This window comes from Pelmatolapia mariae, linkage group LG17, assembly GCF_036321145.2.
Source record: "Pelmatolapia mariae isolate MD_Pm_ZW linkage group LG17, Pm_UMD_F_2, whole genome shotgun sequence".
NCBI lineage: Eukaryota > Metazoa > Chordata > Actinopteri > Cichliformes > Cichlidae > Pelmatolapia > Pelmatolapia mariae.
The window spans coordinates 23,914,924-23,933,100 of record NC_086242.1 but is presented as its reverse complement, the minus strand read 5'-3'; the positions used below and the strand labels follow the sequence as shown (position 1 = coordinate 23,933,100).

Below are 18,177 nucleotides of genomic sequence, written 5' to 3'. Positions count from 1 at the left end.
GTCTGCAGAAGGCTCGGTTTAAATGCGTCACATGTGTGATGTAAGTGCGGTTAAACCGTCACGCAGAAACAAATCTGTGAGTCAGACCTCAACCTGCTCAGGACCACATCCTGGAGCTCACTGAAGTGCTCTTCCTGTCCTTAGACCTCAGGGGAGCGTCTGAGTGGCTTCTTGCAGGAAATTCTCAAACTGACTGTCAGGAGCTGAAGTCTCCAAGCCCCGAGGAAAGGAGCCCCAGTGCTTCATTTATCCCCAGCTTGAACGCAGAGCCATGAACCCTGGGGAGGCGAGGACCTTGTAATTCAGACACAGCAGCAAATCAGGTGTGATGTTCACCAATCTGTCAGATCCTCTGCATTGCCAAGCATCTCTTTTCCTAAGTCCTTATCTCCTTTGCTTGATGATGTTTTCCATCGTTTGGTGAGATGTGTAAGATAAAGAGATCAGAGGTCATTCAAACCATCGTCTTTATTCAAAATACAAAAAACGTTATTATCACTGATGTAAACAGACACAGGTCATACTGATTCCGGAGCTGCAGGTCAGGTGAGCAGGAAGGTTCAGGTATATGGTGTATTTTTCCAAGACTGAAACTACTTATTATTCTTATTTACTCGCAGCCCAAAAGCCGACACCTGCAGGTTCACTCAGGCATCAAACACTGGCTCACTCATATAGTGCATTTAAATTGATGCTTCAGGTTTTACCTGAACAGGTAAACACTGAAGTAGAGTCTGACCCTCTCAGGTCTGCTATTAGACCTGTTACCTGGTCTAAAAACAAAAACACACCTGGTGTGAGAATACTGCAACGGCCTTTATTGAAATCTGAACACAGAAACCTCCCAGAAAGGTGTCGGCATGACAACAGAACAGGAAATACACCTGCAGACCTGCACCCGTTTGTCTCAAATGTTCAGTTTCTGTACAGCTGCACCTTCCCTCCAGTCAGGGTTTCCTGCTGTGCGGGGAAGGTGCAGTAAGCAGTGTTTGTGTCGGGTCCAGGGCCCCTGGTTCAGGGGCCGGTGGGGTTCCAGGGCCCCTGGATGTTTTGGCTCTGCAGGAGCCTCTGCAACTCTTTGAACTGTGCCACCGTCTGATCCTTCACGTCGGGGTTTGAGATCTGCAGCCGGATGCTGTCCGTGGACCAGCTCAGCTCTCCGGAGAACATCTCTGTCAGGATCCGGGCCACCACAGGAATCACCTGAGGACAAAAAACCCACTGTGAGACATCCACAGGTGTGTGGAGCTCCATGAACATGAGGCAGTCAGGAGGTTGAAAGGTGACCTGGCTTGTGTGTCTGCATCCCACACAGTGAAACTTTATTCCTAACACTGGGTTAAAAACAGGAAATGCACAGAGGAACAGGTGTGGAGGGAAAACTACACGCTTCAAGGGAATTATTCATACATGTGTTTAGTTGCACACCTACAGACAGGTGACCAGGAGAGGCTACAGAACAGATATTCAACATTTTACTAAAGAATCGTGTCTGTGCTCTGTGGAGAATAAATTTGATTCTTACATGTGCGCCATGTGTCAACAGCATGTAGAAAGCAAAACTATCATGTCATATTTGACCTCCGACCTCACATTTATGTTCACATCTGCATTTATGTATCTGTTACCTCTTTAACAAAGTGCACAGAAACAGAAAGAGCTGCTGAGGTAGCAAGAAATATACTGAAGTACAAAGGTGGAAAGTAACAAAGTACAAATACTTTGTTACTGTACTTAAGTAGAATTTCCAGGTATCCTTACTTGAGTATTTATTTTTCAGACCACTTTTTTACTTTTACTACCTGCAGGCTCGTTACTTCAGTTTCATCTGTGGTGTCTGTGGGCTGGTGCAAGCGTGGGGAAGCATGAAGGCAGTGACGCTTTTTAAGTGGCAGCTAATTTCAAATGCAAGATTGTTTGTGAGTCTCCTTGCTAACAGCCTAGCTGCTGGACTTCTCAGGGAGAGAAAAGAATGAAAGGTAACTTCAGTCAGAGGTAGAGGAAGAAGAAAGAAGAGGAAGAACAGAGGGTAGATTTAAAGGTAAGGCCTGCTCAGGGAGATTTAATGATTACATGTGATGTCATCATTTTAATCACATCTGTATATGATGAGTTTTCATATTGTGAAATGTGCTGCATAACAAACCAAGTAAATTAACTGTGTGTTATTCAAACATTGCATGAAGTGCAGATAAACAGGTTAGCGTGTTGATGTAATGTAGATTACATAAAGCCCAGCAGAGATTAATATGAAGTTAAGCTGGTGGTGCTGAGATCAACTCACTGAATTCCACCTTTGTACTAACTGATACAGCTGTGAAACATCTGCCGACACCGCGTTCAGGTCAGCTGATCACAGCCTGCACTGTGAGCTGGGACTCACCCCACGCTAAGCCCCCTTTACCTGTAACACGTTTTCCTGTTCAGGTGTGGAGGCAAACTCAGCCTCTACCATGTAGGCAACATAAAATACCTTTTTTTAATTCTTTGTTTACATCACAGATTCAAGCTGAGTGCATTCATGAGAATTAAAATTTAGATTTGAATAGCGTTTTTATTCTCATTTACTAATACTATGTTATTAGTGTATTAATATAACACAGGGTCCTTTTACCTTTGCATAATAATAGCTGATAGAGATGTCCTAATCCTAACCTACCTACTGAGTACACGTTACAGCATGTACTTTTTTACTTTTACTTGAGTAAAGAAGTTGAATCAGTTCTTCAACGTTTACTGCAGTATTTTTAAGTATCTGCCCTTCTACTTAAGTACAGAATGTACTTTTACCACATCTGCTGTAATGTACTAATATACAATAAGACAGGTTCTTCACAGCAACATCAGCCAATAGGAAGTACTGATGCTGCTCAGGAGGAGGTAAGTGATGTAGTGAAGGTTAACTTGGAGCTGAATGACTCATCAATTAGCTAACCATCCGTTTCAGGTGAGAGCATTGGTAGAGGGGTGGAGCTCATGAAGATTCTGGTTCTGACGTGTTTGGACTGAGGGCTTCTTCATTTCTTCGCACTTGTTATAAAACTGTCAGCACTGCCGCTCAGTTTAAGCTCTGCCCCCTCACCTGCACCATGATGAGCTTCTTCTCTTTGGGCTTTTTGTCAGGCCAGTCCTCCCCGAAGCAGAAGTAGATCTCAAAGGGCGGCGGGTTCGGGGCTTCGCCTTTCTGGAACAGGATCAGCCCTGTGGACAGAAGCATGTCGGTTAGAACATGTCAGGCAGCATGTCAACAAACCCGCAGACAAAACTCACCCTGCAGGAAGTCATTGAGGCTGAAGACCTTGATCTTCTTCTCTCTCTCCATGGGGTTGGGCGGGCCGTGTTCGGGCATGCCCGGTCCAGACCAGAACACCTTACACTGGCAAAGGCGGACGGCGTAGATGTCCTGCTCCCAGATCTCCAGGATCAGGCCGCGGTCCATCACATCCAGCAAGGCCTCGGTGTAAAATCGCTGTTTCTCGTTCTGGATCTCTGACGTTCCCGGGAACAGCACCTGCTGGAGGTTGACGGGTCCGAACAGGTCCACCTGCTCTGGGGTCGGTTCCAGGTGTCCGTAGTACAGCCGGCAGCCCTGGGGGTTACTGACGGTCAGGGAGCCCATTGTACGGCCCCGGTACTGGAACTTCAGGTCCAGATCTGTTACTATAGCAACACAAGATACAGGACCATTACTGTGCCAATAGAGGGGGGACTTTTTTGTATGTGTTATTATGGTAACAAGATTAATGAGATTATTTGGGGCACCGCTCCTGACATGCAAACAGGACGCTGCACTGATGGTTACACTGAAGGGTGTCACAGACCCTGCCACGCCCTCACCTGCTTCTCTGCAGGCAGGTGACGTGCAGATGAACCATCAGAGGATTTGCCGTGATATTCACCTTCAGTTTGCAGTGCTCACCTGTTAACGTTCACTAGGGCTGTGCGATTTGACCAAATATATGGGATGATCATGTTATACTCGTTTATTTCGTGCTGTCACAAAACACAATGTTTACTGCAATGTTGTTTCATTGCCTTAGATGACGGTTAGCAACAGTCACCACGGTAAAGGTCACCAAAACAAATCGTTATCGGGATAAGAAATGACGTACATTAGGGTATGAGATTTTGGTCATAAAGCACAGCCCTCATGGGTCTGTGAAGGTAACCCTGAGCTCTGCTTTGTGGTGCTGTATTGTTAAAGTGTGACATCAGAGTTGGTTTGACGGTAAACTGTCTGAGCGGCGCCGCGTATGGTAGCATTTTAGCCCTGAATCTGTGACAGGAAACTGCGTTAGAGGTCAGGACTCACGTGGGACGCTGCTCAGCAGGTCATACTTGCAGGGCTGGTGGTTCTGAGGCTCTGCCTGGTTCTGGACGCCCACCATGCCGCTGGCCTCCATTAGGTCCGGCTCTGGTTGCGCGGCGGCTGCGTTCAGATCCTGAAGTCCGTTATGGAGGAAGTGTGTCTGACCCTGGAGGTCAGAGGTCATGGTGATGTCAGGAAGCAGAGGCACTGGGATATGCGGCGGTCCAAATGTCCCGTTAGGGGGTAGGCTGAACTGGTTCATCTCTGAGGGAGCCGGGAAGGAGGCAAAGGGGGCGGAGTCACCCAGCCTGGGGTCTAAGGAGACATGTCGTCATCACATTACATCAACAGCCACAGTGTTTCCATGGTGACACTGAGTCGAAGGTGTACTTACTGATGGAGAGGTCCATCAGGTTGGGCATCTGAAAGTATCAAAGTGTTTCGGTCAGTCAGGTGAAAACATGTCAGACTGTTTACATCATGTGATCATTCTCACCTCCTCGTCATCGTCCTCAGCACCGTCTGAAACACAAAACGGGGATCATCACTTCCTGTCACCATCGCACGACATCAGAAGGTTACAGTCGTGCGATGGTAAAGCTCACCTGTGCTCCCGGGGTGCTCACACACTTCGTAGATCTTGTACGGCTGGACCGGCGTCTCTTTGGTGCCGTCGTACTTCAGCTGAAACTCGCGGCTTTTGTTCAGAGCACAGCGCAGATTTGCCTTCCACTTGGCAGGGTCGGGTTCATCTACTCCCTCCTGGTACTTCCCCGTCTCCAGAGCCCATGCCTAGGAGACACAGACCAGGGCAAAACTCACATGTGAACAGATAGGACTCACCTGTGCTCAAGCTGAGAGATGTTTTGCCGTGCCAGCAGTTTCCCTTTGTTTCCAGTGTTTATCATAGGCAAGGCTACTCAAAGTCAATAAACACAAAAGAGGAAGCAGTCAGCAGAGAAGGAGGAAGTGACATCATCACCTCTGTTCAAACTGAAGTTATTCAAAAACTGTGAAACGAAACTCCGCTGGAAGGAGGAAGTCAAACGCCTACTTCCTCTTCACATGTATCGCTCAGGAACCTGCTTGTAGTTTTTACTTTGGTTTGTTTGTGTGTGTGTGCCCGTGTATGTGTGTGTCCTTGTATCTGTGTGTGTGTGCGTATGTGTGTTTGTGTGCATGTGTCCGTCTGCGTATGTTTGTATTTGTGTACATGTTTAGACATTTTTGTGAGGACAGAAAAAAATGGTATGCTACTATACTTGTGGGGACCAACAATTACCTATGAGGACAAAATCCCTGTCCCCATGTGGTATTAGTGACAGGGTTACAATTAGCTTATACTTAGGATTAGGCTGTGGGTTAGGATTCAGCATTCATTTTTGATGGTTGGGTTAGGGAAAGCATTATGAAATGAGATGTCCTCACCAAGATATGAAAACGAGTGTGCGTTACTATTTTCTGTAAAAAAAAAAGTTTTTTGAAACTTTTAAGCTGTTAGCTGAGTGTCACATGATCACAGCAGATGCTATATCAGAGGTTAGAGGTCAGGTGTGAAGGGTTAACCTGACCTTGAAGATGGTGTTCTCCTCGTCTGACACGGGCGTGTGGCGCGTGGCGTGTTTCCAGGGGATCTGGAAGAGGCGGTGGTCTGCGCTGAGCCACTGCAGGCCGGGGTACCTGCCGCTGTTCACCTGCGCCAGCAGCCAGGGCTTCAGGCGGACACGCCGGGGCTGGACGCTCATGCTGGGAGGACTGGGAGCTGTGGGAGCGGGAGAGGATTCACTCAGAGCACGGAAACGGTCCCTGAGCACGAGCTGCTTCTGACGCTTCGGAGCTTTGAATTGATAACTGTAATAAGTGAATAATTATCGAGGAATTGGTTTCTAATTGAAATGTTTCACTCCGCGCGGCTTCACGAGCACAGATACCTGACTGCGTGTGCGCGCTGGGCGGACGGACTCACCTGGCCGGGTCCCGTCCTGGTTCAGAGTCTGCGCGCTGTGTTCCTCTTCTGCGGCGTGACGGTGACGTCAGCAAACAAACAAACAAAGATACAAAAACAAACAAACAGAGGGCGGCGGAGCGATGAAGGGCCAGAGAAAAGTCCCGAGACAAACTCGTCCTCAGTCCGGTCACATGACGTCAAGTTAACTTGAAGGAAAACTGCTTCCGGTGGCAGATCAGCCGTCGACAAAATAAAAGCTTCTAACAAAACGTGATTAAAACATGCAGTGATCAATAATTAATTAGTAACCCTTTCAGTTAATTATTGAGCCACTTTTATTTTACTCTTTTATTTAGTTTAAAGATGAAGTTTTTAAAAGTGTTTGAGAGGCTTCGCAGTATGGAGGACCACAAGAGCCACGCGCATCGAAATAAAAATTTCGATGCGCGTGGCTCTTGTGGTCCTCCATATCGCAGAAGTTATTTAAAAAACAGAAAGAGTCAAACTGATGCACAGTTACTTAAATAGCCATCCCCGAGGAACCCTAACCATGCATCTGTTTGAGAGGAACCCGGACAGAACCACACCGCAACAAACACACATCCTGACAGTTCTAAACGCTGAATGTTTTATTGTGAAGGTGTGTCAGGCGGCATCCGGCGAGTTACGCCTCTCTTCAGGTAACTTTACAGACTTTGTTTTCTTTAGTAGTCTCCAGGATCCTCCCTTCCTCCTTCCGGAAACTTAAAACAAGTGTTTAGTTTTTGTTGACCTGTTTATCACAAACAATCAATATCCATTCAGAAAGAAGTAATCAGAAATAAAACAATAAAGAACACAACAGAAATATGACAGATACCAATAAAAAGTATTAAATAAAATGTGTTCTATTATCAGACATTATCAGTGCAGGTAATCAATACTGATCCGTTTTTATAAATTTCTCTTTGTGTGTTTAATATGCTTTTTCTGCAACAAGATGATGTCACAAGGACTACTGGTCACGTGATCTCTCACTGGAAACATGATAGCTGTTTTTAGTGTGAAGAAGAGCCAGGGAGAAGTGAGGAAGGTGAAGAGCTTGAGCTTTCACCTCCAGAGCTGCAGTAGGGGCTGATGACACGTGTTTTTTTTTTTACAACCAAAAAAAGAAGTAACTGATTAATAGTCCTGATTGATAAACATGAACACAAGACTGACTCCTCAGGCGACAGGTTAGGGTAAGGTAAAGGATGGATGGACAGACAAATGGATGCCTGGATTGATGATGGCTGGATGGACGGACAGATGGCTGGGTTGTGGTCAAAGTTACAAATGTGTCTGTAAAATCCTGATTTATCAAAGTCGGGATCTGATTATCGGAACAAAATTAATTAATCTTCTGGAAACAATAAAAAGGCTGACATCATTAAAAGTTTTTTATTTTTGAACTTTTTTCTCCACAAAAACACACAAAACCCCCCCAATAAGGCCGCCAGAAGAAAAAAAAAAGTGAATCACGAGTATGACTAAAGTACAGTTTGGATTCCTGCTCTCTAATTGGCTGAATATGTGACTCGTTTCTTCCTGGTTTCTGATTGGTAGGGTTTGGACTCCAGTGGCATCTCCTCTGATCAATCGGTCTTCATGTTTTCGTCTCTCTGAGGCATCCCAGTGTTGACTGCTGGTATGTCTTCACCATGAATACCTGTGGACTCAACTGGCGACCTCAGAGCCTCCCAGGTGTGAGCTCCACCTTCATGTTTCTCTGCAACAGTAAACAGGTGTGATGATGATGATGATGGAGGAGGAAGAGGGGGTCTGGTCCTGCTCTCTCCAGGCTCGCTGAGCTGTGATGATGATGGAGGAGGAAGCAGAGATGGCCTCCTGGTGTAAACTCCTTGTCTGCCATGAAAACTGCCAGACTGACGAGTAAAAGCTCTGCTGCCGTGTGACGACTCGTCCACAAAGACAGGTGGGCTGCTCACCTGAGAATCACACAGCACAGGTCAGAGTCTCTCACCTGAGTCAGACTGGGCATAAAGTTCTGTTATAAACAGGAGCTAAAGAGGAACCAAGATGTTAAATAGTTAAATCATGACATCAGTGAAAGCTGTGTTCGAGGACTTCGGGATCTAGTGTTCACCACATGACACGAGTACTGAAACCACAGGAAGTGACATCACATTCAGAATAAACTCACCGTGTGAAACCACAGTAACCTCTGCAGAGAGATGACACACATGACTCAGTTTAACATCTGAGACACCACAGATTTTATCATCTGAACCTGTGAGCTGAACAAACCTCAGAAACAGCAGTCTGAAAATGTGAAGCTGCAGAAACGCTGTAGACAACAGTTTAACATCTCAGTCTGACTCATAGCTTCACGTTTCAGGCGGTTCAGCAGAATGAACACAGCATTTATTTCCTTATGAAATTTCAAATAAAAGACTATTCAAAGATTTCTAACCTGTGGTTTAATAAAACGGGTCAAAGAGCCAGCTGTCATAGGCTCTAACACCACCACAACCATGAAAGGTGGATGATGAATTATTCCCACATAAGGCTTTATTACATCACATTAAACCTTTATGGTCTCTGTCTGGTGTGTGAAATTCAAACACCTCCTCAGCAATGTTCCAACTAATTTTTCATGTGTCTGAGCAAACGCACAAACTCCCTGAGCAATCCCTTGGACCACTGTGAGCAACAGCAGACGTGTGCACTGTGGTCACGCCAGCATCTAATCCATCCAAGTTACATGGTTTATTAAAATAATCAAAATACAGCGTTTACATTTATGTTACACTACTTTTAATTAACTGCTTTAGCCCACTTACAATGAAAATTTTAAAAAATCTTGTTCATGACCTGTGTAGTATATTTGGTATATATATATATATATATATATGTATATATATATATATATATATATATATATATATATATATATACATATAAAGCTCTGACTTGTATGAGTCTGTGGTCTGGGAGAGAGTCCTGTAACTCTCTGTCTGCAAAATACAGTATATAATGACCAATGTTGGGCAATTGAATTATATAGTTACTTCTTCAAAAAAGTAACTGAGTTATGCAAACAAAGTTTTTTGCAGCTGTTTACCTAAAAATGCAGCCAAGGCGTTTTGTTTTTTTTTAATAAACATTTCAAACTATTTACAGAACAATCAGGTGTTCTGCATCAGATTTGATGCCACACAATTTATTTGTGCCACTCCAAAAAAAATAATTTCTGTCCACTATGAGATAAAGGAGAACAACAGCCTGATACCTGCAGGCCTGACAGCAGGAGATGTATCACTCCTGTAACACCTGTAACATTCAACAGTCGCCTCATTGTTCTGACACACACAACAAATCTATTGACTACACTACACACTAACTACACAAGATTTGCGCTAAACGTTGCAAATCTCTCACATCTTAAAACCGCCGTCACTCCTAAAACTTCCCCCTTCCTAAACAACTAAATGCCATGTTGCCATATCATTTTTTGATTGGTCCATGGTACATTTTTCGACCAATAGGAAAGGGTGGGGTTTTTTGGTTTTGTTTTTGATTGATTGATTGATTGATTGATTGATTGATTGATCATACTTCATTCATCCCGAGGGAAATTGGGTTAAGGCTGCCAGCCGTGCCAGCGCCATCTTACTCTTCCGACCATACATACATTACACAAACATCACATGGGGAAGACAGGTCAGAGAGGTATAACAATGGAAAATACACAACATGAGGAAAGACGAGGAGAAAAAAGAACTCCCCCCAGACTGAGCTCCAACAGGGAGATCAGTTTGAGAACAGGAAAAAAACACCTCAGCGCATACAAAAAGCACATGACTATCAATACACCATAGAAACACAAGACAAGCAACAGGGGCGGGTAAAGGGTAATAGAGAGCCGGTGTAGACAGCGCTCACAGGCGGAGAGTGTTTTCGAGCGTTTTCCTTATGTTTCTTCCCGCAGTAAATATAAACAACGATAGTATTCAGGAAGAAAACCAAACATTGCAAATATTTTTATCATAACTCTGGTTTTACGTGGCCTATCAACACAATTTAAAAACTGGTATAAAGTCCACACTTTTTCCATCAATTGTTCCGTCTGTCCTGCTCACATCTCCAATGGTTGTACACGTTGTCATTAACGTGGCTTCACTCCACATCAGCCACGCCGCTGTGCTAGCTAAAACACCGGTGTCGGCACATAAGAACGCTGTCATAGCCTGTCAACGACGTTGATTAGCTGCGTATATACGAATGTGAATCGCATTATTGGCTGGACTATGGGATAAGGTGGCATCGTTCTAATCCCATACTGGAGCAGCCAGTCACTTACTGACTAACACTGCAAAACAGAATTGTTAAAGTATTAATTTTAATTTCAAATGAGGTAGATTTTTTTTTTGTGCGCAACGCAGATTTTCTGTGCGCAGAGACCGTGCCAGCAGTGCGCAATTGCGCACGCGCGCAGCTTAGAGGGAACATTGCCTCAGGTATGTTAAAGGTTTCACTTCGTACCACATTGGGATGTTTTCCGAAGGCGATGGCGGGGTGATCCTCAGGGTTCTGCACGCGTCTCCTACGGACGGTCCAAAGTAGCAGAAACAGAATTGCAGAGAGGAGCACGATGAGGATAAGCACAGCGATTCCTCCTGCCAGCGTGCTGTCCACGTCTCCAAACAACTGTTGCTCCTTGAACGCACCACTTGGCACTGAAACACAGAAGTTATTTCAGTGAAAGCATCATGTGAGCTGTGAATGTGTGTGCGTGTTTATCTAATAAAGGAAACAGATTAATGTCCTTCCTACTCATCAAAGAATTAGTGATCAGTTACCTTTGACCGCTCGCCTTCAGTCCCCTCTTGTGTGATGTCACAGCTTCATGTTTGTAATATGTGTGTTTGTATGTTCATATTAACGCGTGTTCTCAGGTTTCATGCTCACCTGCTTGGCCTCTCTGCAGGACTTCGATGTCCACTGAAGCTGACACTTCTTCTCCTGACTCTTCATCTCTGGCGACAACCTGCAGAGCGGACATTAGAGCAGTGTTCACGGGTCAGCCTTAAGGTTAAAACCTAAAATCATCCAGAGTAATGAATAAAAACTGGTGTGTTTGTTTGTTTTTCTAGACCAACATTAAAGTGTTCAAAGAGCTGAAGGGGATTCACACTGTGAAGCTTTTAGTCCTGATCTTCATTCTCTCCTCCTGCTGATTCTGGTGTTGGGATCACTTCCACCTGAAAGACGTCTCACCTGCAGCCCGAGGCCTTGTTATTTCACAGAGATGTTATCCCACAAATCCAAACAAACTTATTTTAGCATTCTTTGAATACAGGGAGACTTTTCTTCCTTCAGCTTAGTTTGTTTCTGTAGAATCATACTAAAACTGAAAAATTGTACTGCGGTGAAAAAAAACTACTTTGCTGTCTTCCTATTGTCTCCTCATCGGTTGAGGCTCTGCTTTTTAACCATCTAAAGCCACACCTGTCACTGCCATCAGACAGGGGTTTTGCACCCTTTTTTTAACATCTGCAACTCCCGTAACCCCCAAACCATTTGCTCAGTTGAAAGAATTCCAATAGTTCCTGAAAGCAGTGAGTCTGTGATTTTCACTGATATTAGGGTCATTACTGTAATCTGCTAAGCATGGTGTCACAGCAGCTCCGCAGAGACGCTTTTGCTGTTTGCTGTGTTGTTTTCAGTTTTATTTGCTGAGATTTGGATGTGGCACCCTGCCTGGGATTACCATAAATACTCTAATATCACTGCAAAAGCACAGAGTTAATGCTTTTTGGACCTGTTGCAATTTTCGATCGCGCCAAATGTTCAAGAGTTATTGTAATTTGACCTAAAAGTTCTTAAACCCATATTTTACAAGTTAATGTGCTGCAGGCCTCTGAGAAGAATCAGTGTGGATATAAAGCTGAGGTTCAGGACTTTTTCAGAGTAATCTAAACCAGGTAGCAGTAGTAGTTACAGACTGACCTGCTGAGGATCACCTCAGACCTCTGGGCTGACCTTGGTCTGTTTTCAGCATCTTCTTCCTGTCATTTGATGTCTCTCAACATGAACTTTACTGTTAGCACTTTAACCTTGCTCCTCCATCTTTCTGTGCTCATGAGTTTATATTAGTGTAACTACATCTCTGCAGTTAACCATCAGCTAGCACATCACTACACTGTCACTGACCTTCCAAACATGGCTGTTAGTTTCCTGCTTACTCCATATTTGAGGCTCAGCTGTTTTCTTCAGTCAGAATATGATGTATCATTGTTAGATGGAAACTATCTAATTTCCTGATGTTAAACATTATTGTACCAAGCACACTGATCATTTTATTGGAGGTGAAGGAAACTGGACCTGGTAATGGTCACTGACCTCCTGCAGACTCTGATACACACAAAGAAACCATCCTGGATAGATCCACCCTTTAAAATAACCTCAGGTTCAGCTTATTCAAACCACATCCAACCAACCTGGGACTAAAGTTAACAAACTGAAAATCACCTGATTCCCATCTTACAGGTGAAGGTCAGGCCCTTCAAGCCTCTACCCCTCATTAATGCTTATTCAGACTTCTGATATTATTTCAAGGTGGAAAAATTCCACCTATAAGACCATGGGTCCATTCTCTCAATGAGACATTGAGTTGGTGCTAGCAGCGGCAGCTAATCGTGATACCGGTGGTGACAGGTGTTTAACAGGTGAGTTGGTTTGATCTATGTCTAACTCACCTGTAGGATTTGTCTGTCAAAGGCGCGCAGTTGGTTTGTCTTGGCGATCAGAACCCCCTCCTTGGTGACTTGATACAATCCAGATGGAGGATGGAGCAAATAGTGAATATTTGGGTTCCTGCCCTGTGATTTGACAGTAGAGATGACTCACTGATATGATGTAGGAAGTAACACAGGTAGTGTAGCATGTGTTCTTACATCAGGGAAGTCACGGTCTGACACCTGGATCTGCAACACCTGGTTCCCATAGGTGGAGACGATGGAGGCAGGGCTAGAGCTCTGGATGATGAAACCTTTGTAAGTGGTTCTGTTGAAGGCCGGAGGGAATGCGTTCTCATAGAGAACTCTGACCAGAACTGATGCCATACTGTACTTCAACCTGTCATCCACCTGGCACACCTGTACAGGTGAGAGGGAAAGTAGATGCCTCACAGTTTTCAATTCAATTCAATTCAATTCAGTTCAATTCAATTCAATGCAGTTCAATGCAATTCAATTCAATTTTATTAATACAGCGCCAAATCACAACATCAGTCGCCTCAAGGCACTTTATATTGTAAGGTAGACCCTACACTAACGCATAGAGAGAAAAACCCAACAATCATATGATAAGTGATATGAGTTTGGCAACAGTGGGAAGGAAAAACTTCCTTTTAACAGGAAGAAACCTCTGGCAGAACCCGGCTCAGGGAGGGGCAGCCATCAGCCGTGACCCGTTGGGGTGAGAGAAGGAAGACATTATAAAAGACATACTGTGGCCAATTGTTGTGAATGAAGCAGAAAACAGGAATGTATGTCGTTACCATGATTGTGAGCATGTAGTTTGTTGTCAGTCGTCGGTCATCTGCTGCTCTGGTTAACCTGATCTCACCTGTTGTGTTGTTGATCGTGAACCTGCCCTGATCATCACCTGTGGGTGAAGCAAACACACCTGTACACACATGTTTGTACATGAGTCTAATGGTGGGTGTGAGTGAGCCTGACCTGAGAGGATGGTGTAGGTGAGAGGAGCATTGATCCCTTTGTCTCCATCCTCTGCTGTGATTGGGCCAGGAGAAAAGTCCAGACCCACGTCCTGAAACAAACAAACAAACAAACAAAAAAATACCTGCAGGTATGTGGACAGGTATAAAACTTGTTCCCTAAATGCTGGGACGCTAAAATCTAAATGACTGGAAACGTTTTGTGATACTGAAAAACATCTCCAGAAACATCTGGCTGTTTTTATTGACATTTTACGGTCTGGTAATGTTTTCAGAAGCTAGTTTGTAAGTAATTGCATCCACCTGGTTCCACGGGTATTTACCTGGTGTTTCTGTGTGATGTTGGCTGTGTAGGTGGGATTCATGCAGACAGGCACACCTGGAGACACAGGTGTGCAGGGCAAGAAGTGAGGATACTGGTCATCACCATCCTCGATGTTGATGGTGAGAACAGCAGATGTGTTGAACTTGTCCACAGTGTTTGATTCCTGTCAGGTGTGTAGAGGTGTGACATTATTTTCACTTTTCTGTGATAATTTGACGATCAGATATCACAGGGTTTGTTTTTTGTTGAATAGTTTTTCATTCCTGCTGGTTAGAGTGTAATGGCTTGAGATGACTTCGCAGTAAAATAAAACCTCTGACCTCACCCTGATTACCTGGATGTATCACCTGTCTGAATGTTACCTGGGCCCACATGATGAGCTGCAGGTGAGTTCTCGTCTCATAGTCCAGAGGTTTGTTCAGAACTACCTTTCCACTATTGGGCAGGTCGATCCTGAAGAACTGGGCATCTTGCTGCAGGCAGACAGATGACAGGTGAGATAATAAAGAGCTGCAGCTCATGGTCAAGCAGCAAGTGGTGGGCGTTATTCTTACCGATGACGGGTCGATGATGTAGCTGATCACGTCCCCATCTGCATCAACGGCCTTCACAGTGAAAACCACCGAGTTCACTGCTGTCAGCTACACACAAAACAACAAAAAATCCTGTTTACACAGGTGAGGAAACATCTGAGGCACCTGTTAAAACGATGTACATGTGATGGATGCTCATTGGCTGGTTAAGATGAAGGTAATTTTTCTGGTTGTACCTCACTGATGGTGAACGGCTGAATTGTCTCCAACAGGAAGTTTGGTTTGTTGTCATTTTCATTCAGAATCTCCACCAAAATCCTGTAGTTACCCTGAAACAGGTGCAGACTCACCTGAGCGACTCTGAGTCATCAAATGTATTTACCGCTCAGCACAGGACCTCAGATGACCTACCTGTATGATGTCATTTTCATAACAAATTAGCTCTGCGATGAGCACTGATCCCTCCACCTGACAGACAGAGATCCAGCATGAGGTGAGACGTTTTAAGATATATTTCTGCTGCAGGTGAGAGGTGTTCAAGTGTACCTCTCGGTCGAGGACTCTGAACACTGAGGAGTTGAGTCTGATGGTCCGGCCCTCTAAGTAGAACCAGTTGGCGTTGCGTCCGGACAGACACAGGCGGATGGTGTTAGCTCGTGGACCTGCAGTGATGTTGATGCTGGAGATGAATTCACCTGTTGGACTATTCTCTCTGACTGAGGTGAAGATGTCAGAGCCCTCCCGACATAGGCTCGCTGAGGATGGAGCAGAGGATATCTGATGTGTCCGTGGCAGTGAGGACGATCAATAACTGATTACGATTTTATTCATCCAGTTCTGTTGTTATCTAAAGATATATTTAAAGACAAACTTCTCAGGAGTGTCTGAAGGTAGAGAGTTACTTTTTTAGTGCTGATTAGGACTTCAGGATCTTTTTATCACATCACCTTAAACCCTAAACCAACCTTAGATTACTAGCCACATTTAACCAAATCATGCTGCACCGTATTTATCTCGCATTCCCATTATTTTACAGTTGCCAGTTACCCAAACGAGTCTTAGGACTTGGAAGGAAGCCAGGATATCCGACAGAGCCCACACAGACACTGGTAGATCATGCTCAAAAAACCCTAATCCAACATTGAGATTCAAACCGGGAACCTTCTTAGTAACCGCTGCACCACCGTGGACAAAAAGGCACTGACGATGGCAAAGTGCCTGATATGAGAGAAAAGCAGGTTTTAAATTGTCTTACCTATAACAACATTATAAGAAAGTCTGAGAGCCACCTGCCACAGCAGCAGCCTGCAGGACCTCAACATCTTCATCTTTGACCTCCTCCACCTGGTGACACAAAGTCAGTGAGCAGTATAGGTAAAGAGCATCAACAAAGTCAACCAACCAACCAACCAATGATCAACACAACCAGCCAAGTTTCTCAGGTAGGGAGGGCTGGAGCCTATCCCAGCTGTCTGAGGGTACACCCGGGGATTGTGGGAGGAAGTCAGAGTACATGCAAACTCCACACAGAAAGGCCCCAGTTGGTAGAATTGAACTTAGGATCTTCTTGCTGTCAGGCAACAAGTGTGGCTCCGTGGAATATGTAAAAAAATCTATATATCTTGAAATATATTTGATATATGAAGTTATGACTGAGATGGAATGACCTCAGTTTCTACACCATCGTCTAACTGCTGGGGATTTCTCTCTAATATTGTTGTTCATCACCTTATAGTATAAAACATCTGGCTCAGCTCCAGTGAGGTGATTTGTTAGCCTGTTTGTGTGAGTTCTCAGATTCATTTCACTTCTTTCATATCCACTGTGTGAACGTAACATCTGAGCAGATTTTATTTATGAACTGGAAATACGAACTCAGAGGTCACAGTGTAGTCTGCTGTGTTCACATGTGACAAAAAGGTCCTGAGGTGGAACTCTGCAGTGGTCAAACAGAGCTGACCTCAGAGCGGTGAACAAACAAGACGTGACCAAACTGAAAATATGAGCCCTGAGCTCTGCCTCGGTCCACTAAAATGTCACATGATCATGTTTTTTTATGACCTTCAGCTGCAGCTGTGGAGTCAAAACTGGATGAAACTCAAGCTGTGGTATTTTTAAAATTCAGATCAGTGAGTGGATGATCAGAGGCTGACACCGCTGCTCATATGTCTTTATCAGGTCATCACCACTTCATACGTGTTCAGCTGAAAATCATCACTGCACCTTATCCAGGTTTTATTTTGAAAGGCTCTGCTGTGTTCTCTCCATCTACATCAGGGATGCTCCTGCAGCCACGAGGATGTGTAGAGTCTCATAAAAAACAGACTGAGGATGAAGGACTATGAATGAAACCTGCTTCTCGAAGGTTTCCTGCTGGTGAACTTTGAAATCAGTTTCCTGCATTGGTCTCCTCAACCACGAGCTCAGCTTCCTTCTCTTCAGTCCCTGTCTGCTCAAACATAACCCTCATACCTCGGTTTGATTCAAGGTCCCATCACAGGCTGGAAAAGCCTGATCAAACCTGATGGAACAAAGTGTTTAATGTTCGCCATGCACGCACACACTCACGCACACTCACACACGCACAATCATGGTACACCACAGTAATTAAGTAACAGATAAAGTGATAGAAAAGTTCCTGTTATTTTGCGATCTGCTATAGAAATGTCTTTTTTATCATGATGGGTTCCCAGTCTAAAAGAAAAGAAAGAACAAACATTTTCTGTAAATGAAAAAAAACTTTCTGTTACAGGGCAGTGCTACCGAAACCTGGAGCAGCATTTCTTTGTCATGTAGAGAAATTGAAATGTGCCGATGGAGTTCTTCATCTTATATTCAGATGACTCCGGGATTAAATGTGCAGTTAAACATCTTTACGCTGACAGGAATGCCAGTTTCACCAGTCTGACCCCCCCCCCCCCCCCCCCCCCCATACGAAGCCCAGGATGTGAAAGAGTTTAACATCTCTGATCGAAAGTGTAAGAGCAATAAAATGACACAAATCACAAGCAGTAAAACAACACAACCACACACACACACGAACAGACTGAAGAGTTTTCACAGTCGTTGGTTCAGATCGCTGCGTGTTGGCCTGTGTTAACCCTTCAGCTGCCACTTCACTTTTTTCTCTTACCAACTCTTCATCCTCACACAGACTCACCTCGCTTTCTTCTGCTGGCCTACAATCGGCCGATGTCTCTCGACCTTGCTGCTGATTTCATCCTCATGTCATCATACATTCATGTTTTTGTGTTTCAGCCTTGATCTGTTGTTCTGCTTTGTCCCCAGAGAACAGAGCGCCTCGTCACTGTGTGTGTGTGTCTGTGTGTGTGTGTGTGA

At 44.5% G+C, this 18,177-nt stretch overlaps 2 protein-coding genes across 3 annotated transcripts; both read right to left on the bottom strand.

The window, feature by feature from the left end:
- Positions 1 to 450: 450 nt before the first annotated feature.
- Positions 451 to 6,472, bottom strand: irf5 (interferon regulatory factor 5). The gene is made up of 9 exons (XM_063460130.1): positions 6,276 to 6,472; positions 5,881 to 6,071; positions 4,915 to 5,101; positions 4,806 to 4,831; positions 4,704 to 4,731; positions 4,313 to 4,624; positions 3,271 to 3,660; positions 3,083 to 3,201; positions 451 to 1,203 (listed from the first exon to the last, which is right to left on the bottom strand). The coding sequence occupies exons 2-9, from the start codon at positions 6,052 to 6,054 to the stop codon at positions 1,015 to 1,017; spliced, it is 1,425 nt and encodes a 474-aa protein (XP_063316200.1). The 5' UTR covers positions 6,055 to 6,071; positions 6,276 to 6,472; the 3' UTR covers positions 451 to 1,014.
- Positions 6,473 to 7,662: 1,190 nt separating this feature from the next.
- cdhr5-rs (cadherin-related family member 5, related sequence) lies at positions 7,663 to 18,177 on the bottom strand. 2 transcript variants are annotated; one of them, XM_063501096.1, is made up of 16 exons: positions 17,999 to 18,177; positions 16,094 to 16,182; positions 15,385 to 15,593; positions 15,250 to 15,306; positions 15,075 to 15,167; positions 14,860 to 14,946; positions 14,668 to 14,778; positions 14,304 to 14,468; positions 13,982 to 14,072; positions 13,801 to 13,907; positions 13,196 to 13,396; positions 12,998 to 13,120; positions 11,208 to 11,286; positions 10,782 to 10,975; positions 8,440 to 8,460; positions 7,663 to 8,224 (listed from the first exon to the last, which is right to left on the bottom strand). In XM_063501096.1, exons 2-16 carry the CDS (start codon positions 16,164 to 16,166, stop codon positions 7,871 to 7,873), a joined length of 1,965 nt encoding a protein of 654 aa, XP_063357166.1. In that variant the 5' UTR covers positions 16,167 to 16,182; positions 17,999 to 18,177; the 3' UTR covers positions 7,663 to 7,870. The 2 variants fall into 2 exon arrangements, with proteins under 2 accessions (XP_063357166.1, XP_063357167.1); XM_063501097.1 differs by lacking the exon at positions 8,440 to 8,460.

Coding starts and splice junctions, on each gene's coding strand:
- irf5 (XM_063460130.1), bottom strand. CDS start 6,054: ATGAGCGTCCAGCCCCGGCGTGTCCGCCTGAAGCCCTGGCTGCTGGCG. Junction 4,832..4,914: donor TGAGCACCCCGGGAGCACAG/GTGAGCTTTACC, acceptor TTTGTGTTTCAG/ACGGTGCTGAGGACGATGAC. Junction 3,661..4,312: donor CCTGCTGAGCAGCGTCCCAC/GTGAGTCCTGAC, acceptor GTGTTGCTATAG/TAACAGATCTGGACCTGAAG.
- cdhr5-rs (XM_063501096.1), bottom strand. CDS start 16,166: ATGAAGATGTTGAGGTCCTGCAGGCTGCTGCTGTGGCAGGTGGCTCTC. Junction 15,594..16,093: donor TTCTTATAATGTTGTTATAG/GTAAGACAATTT, acceptor CTCCATCCTCAG/CGAGCCTATGTCGGGAGGGC. Junction 8,461..10,781: donor TCGGAAAACATCCCAATGTG/GTACGAAGTGAA, acceptor ATCTCTCTGCAG/AGGTTACTGTGGTTTCACAC.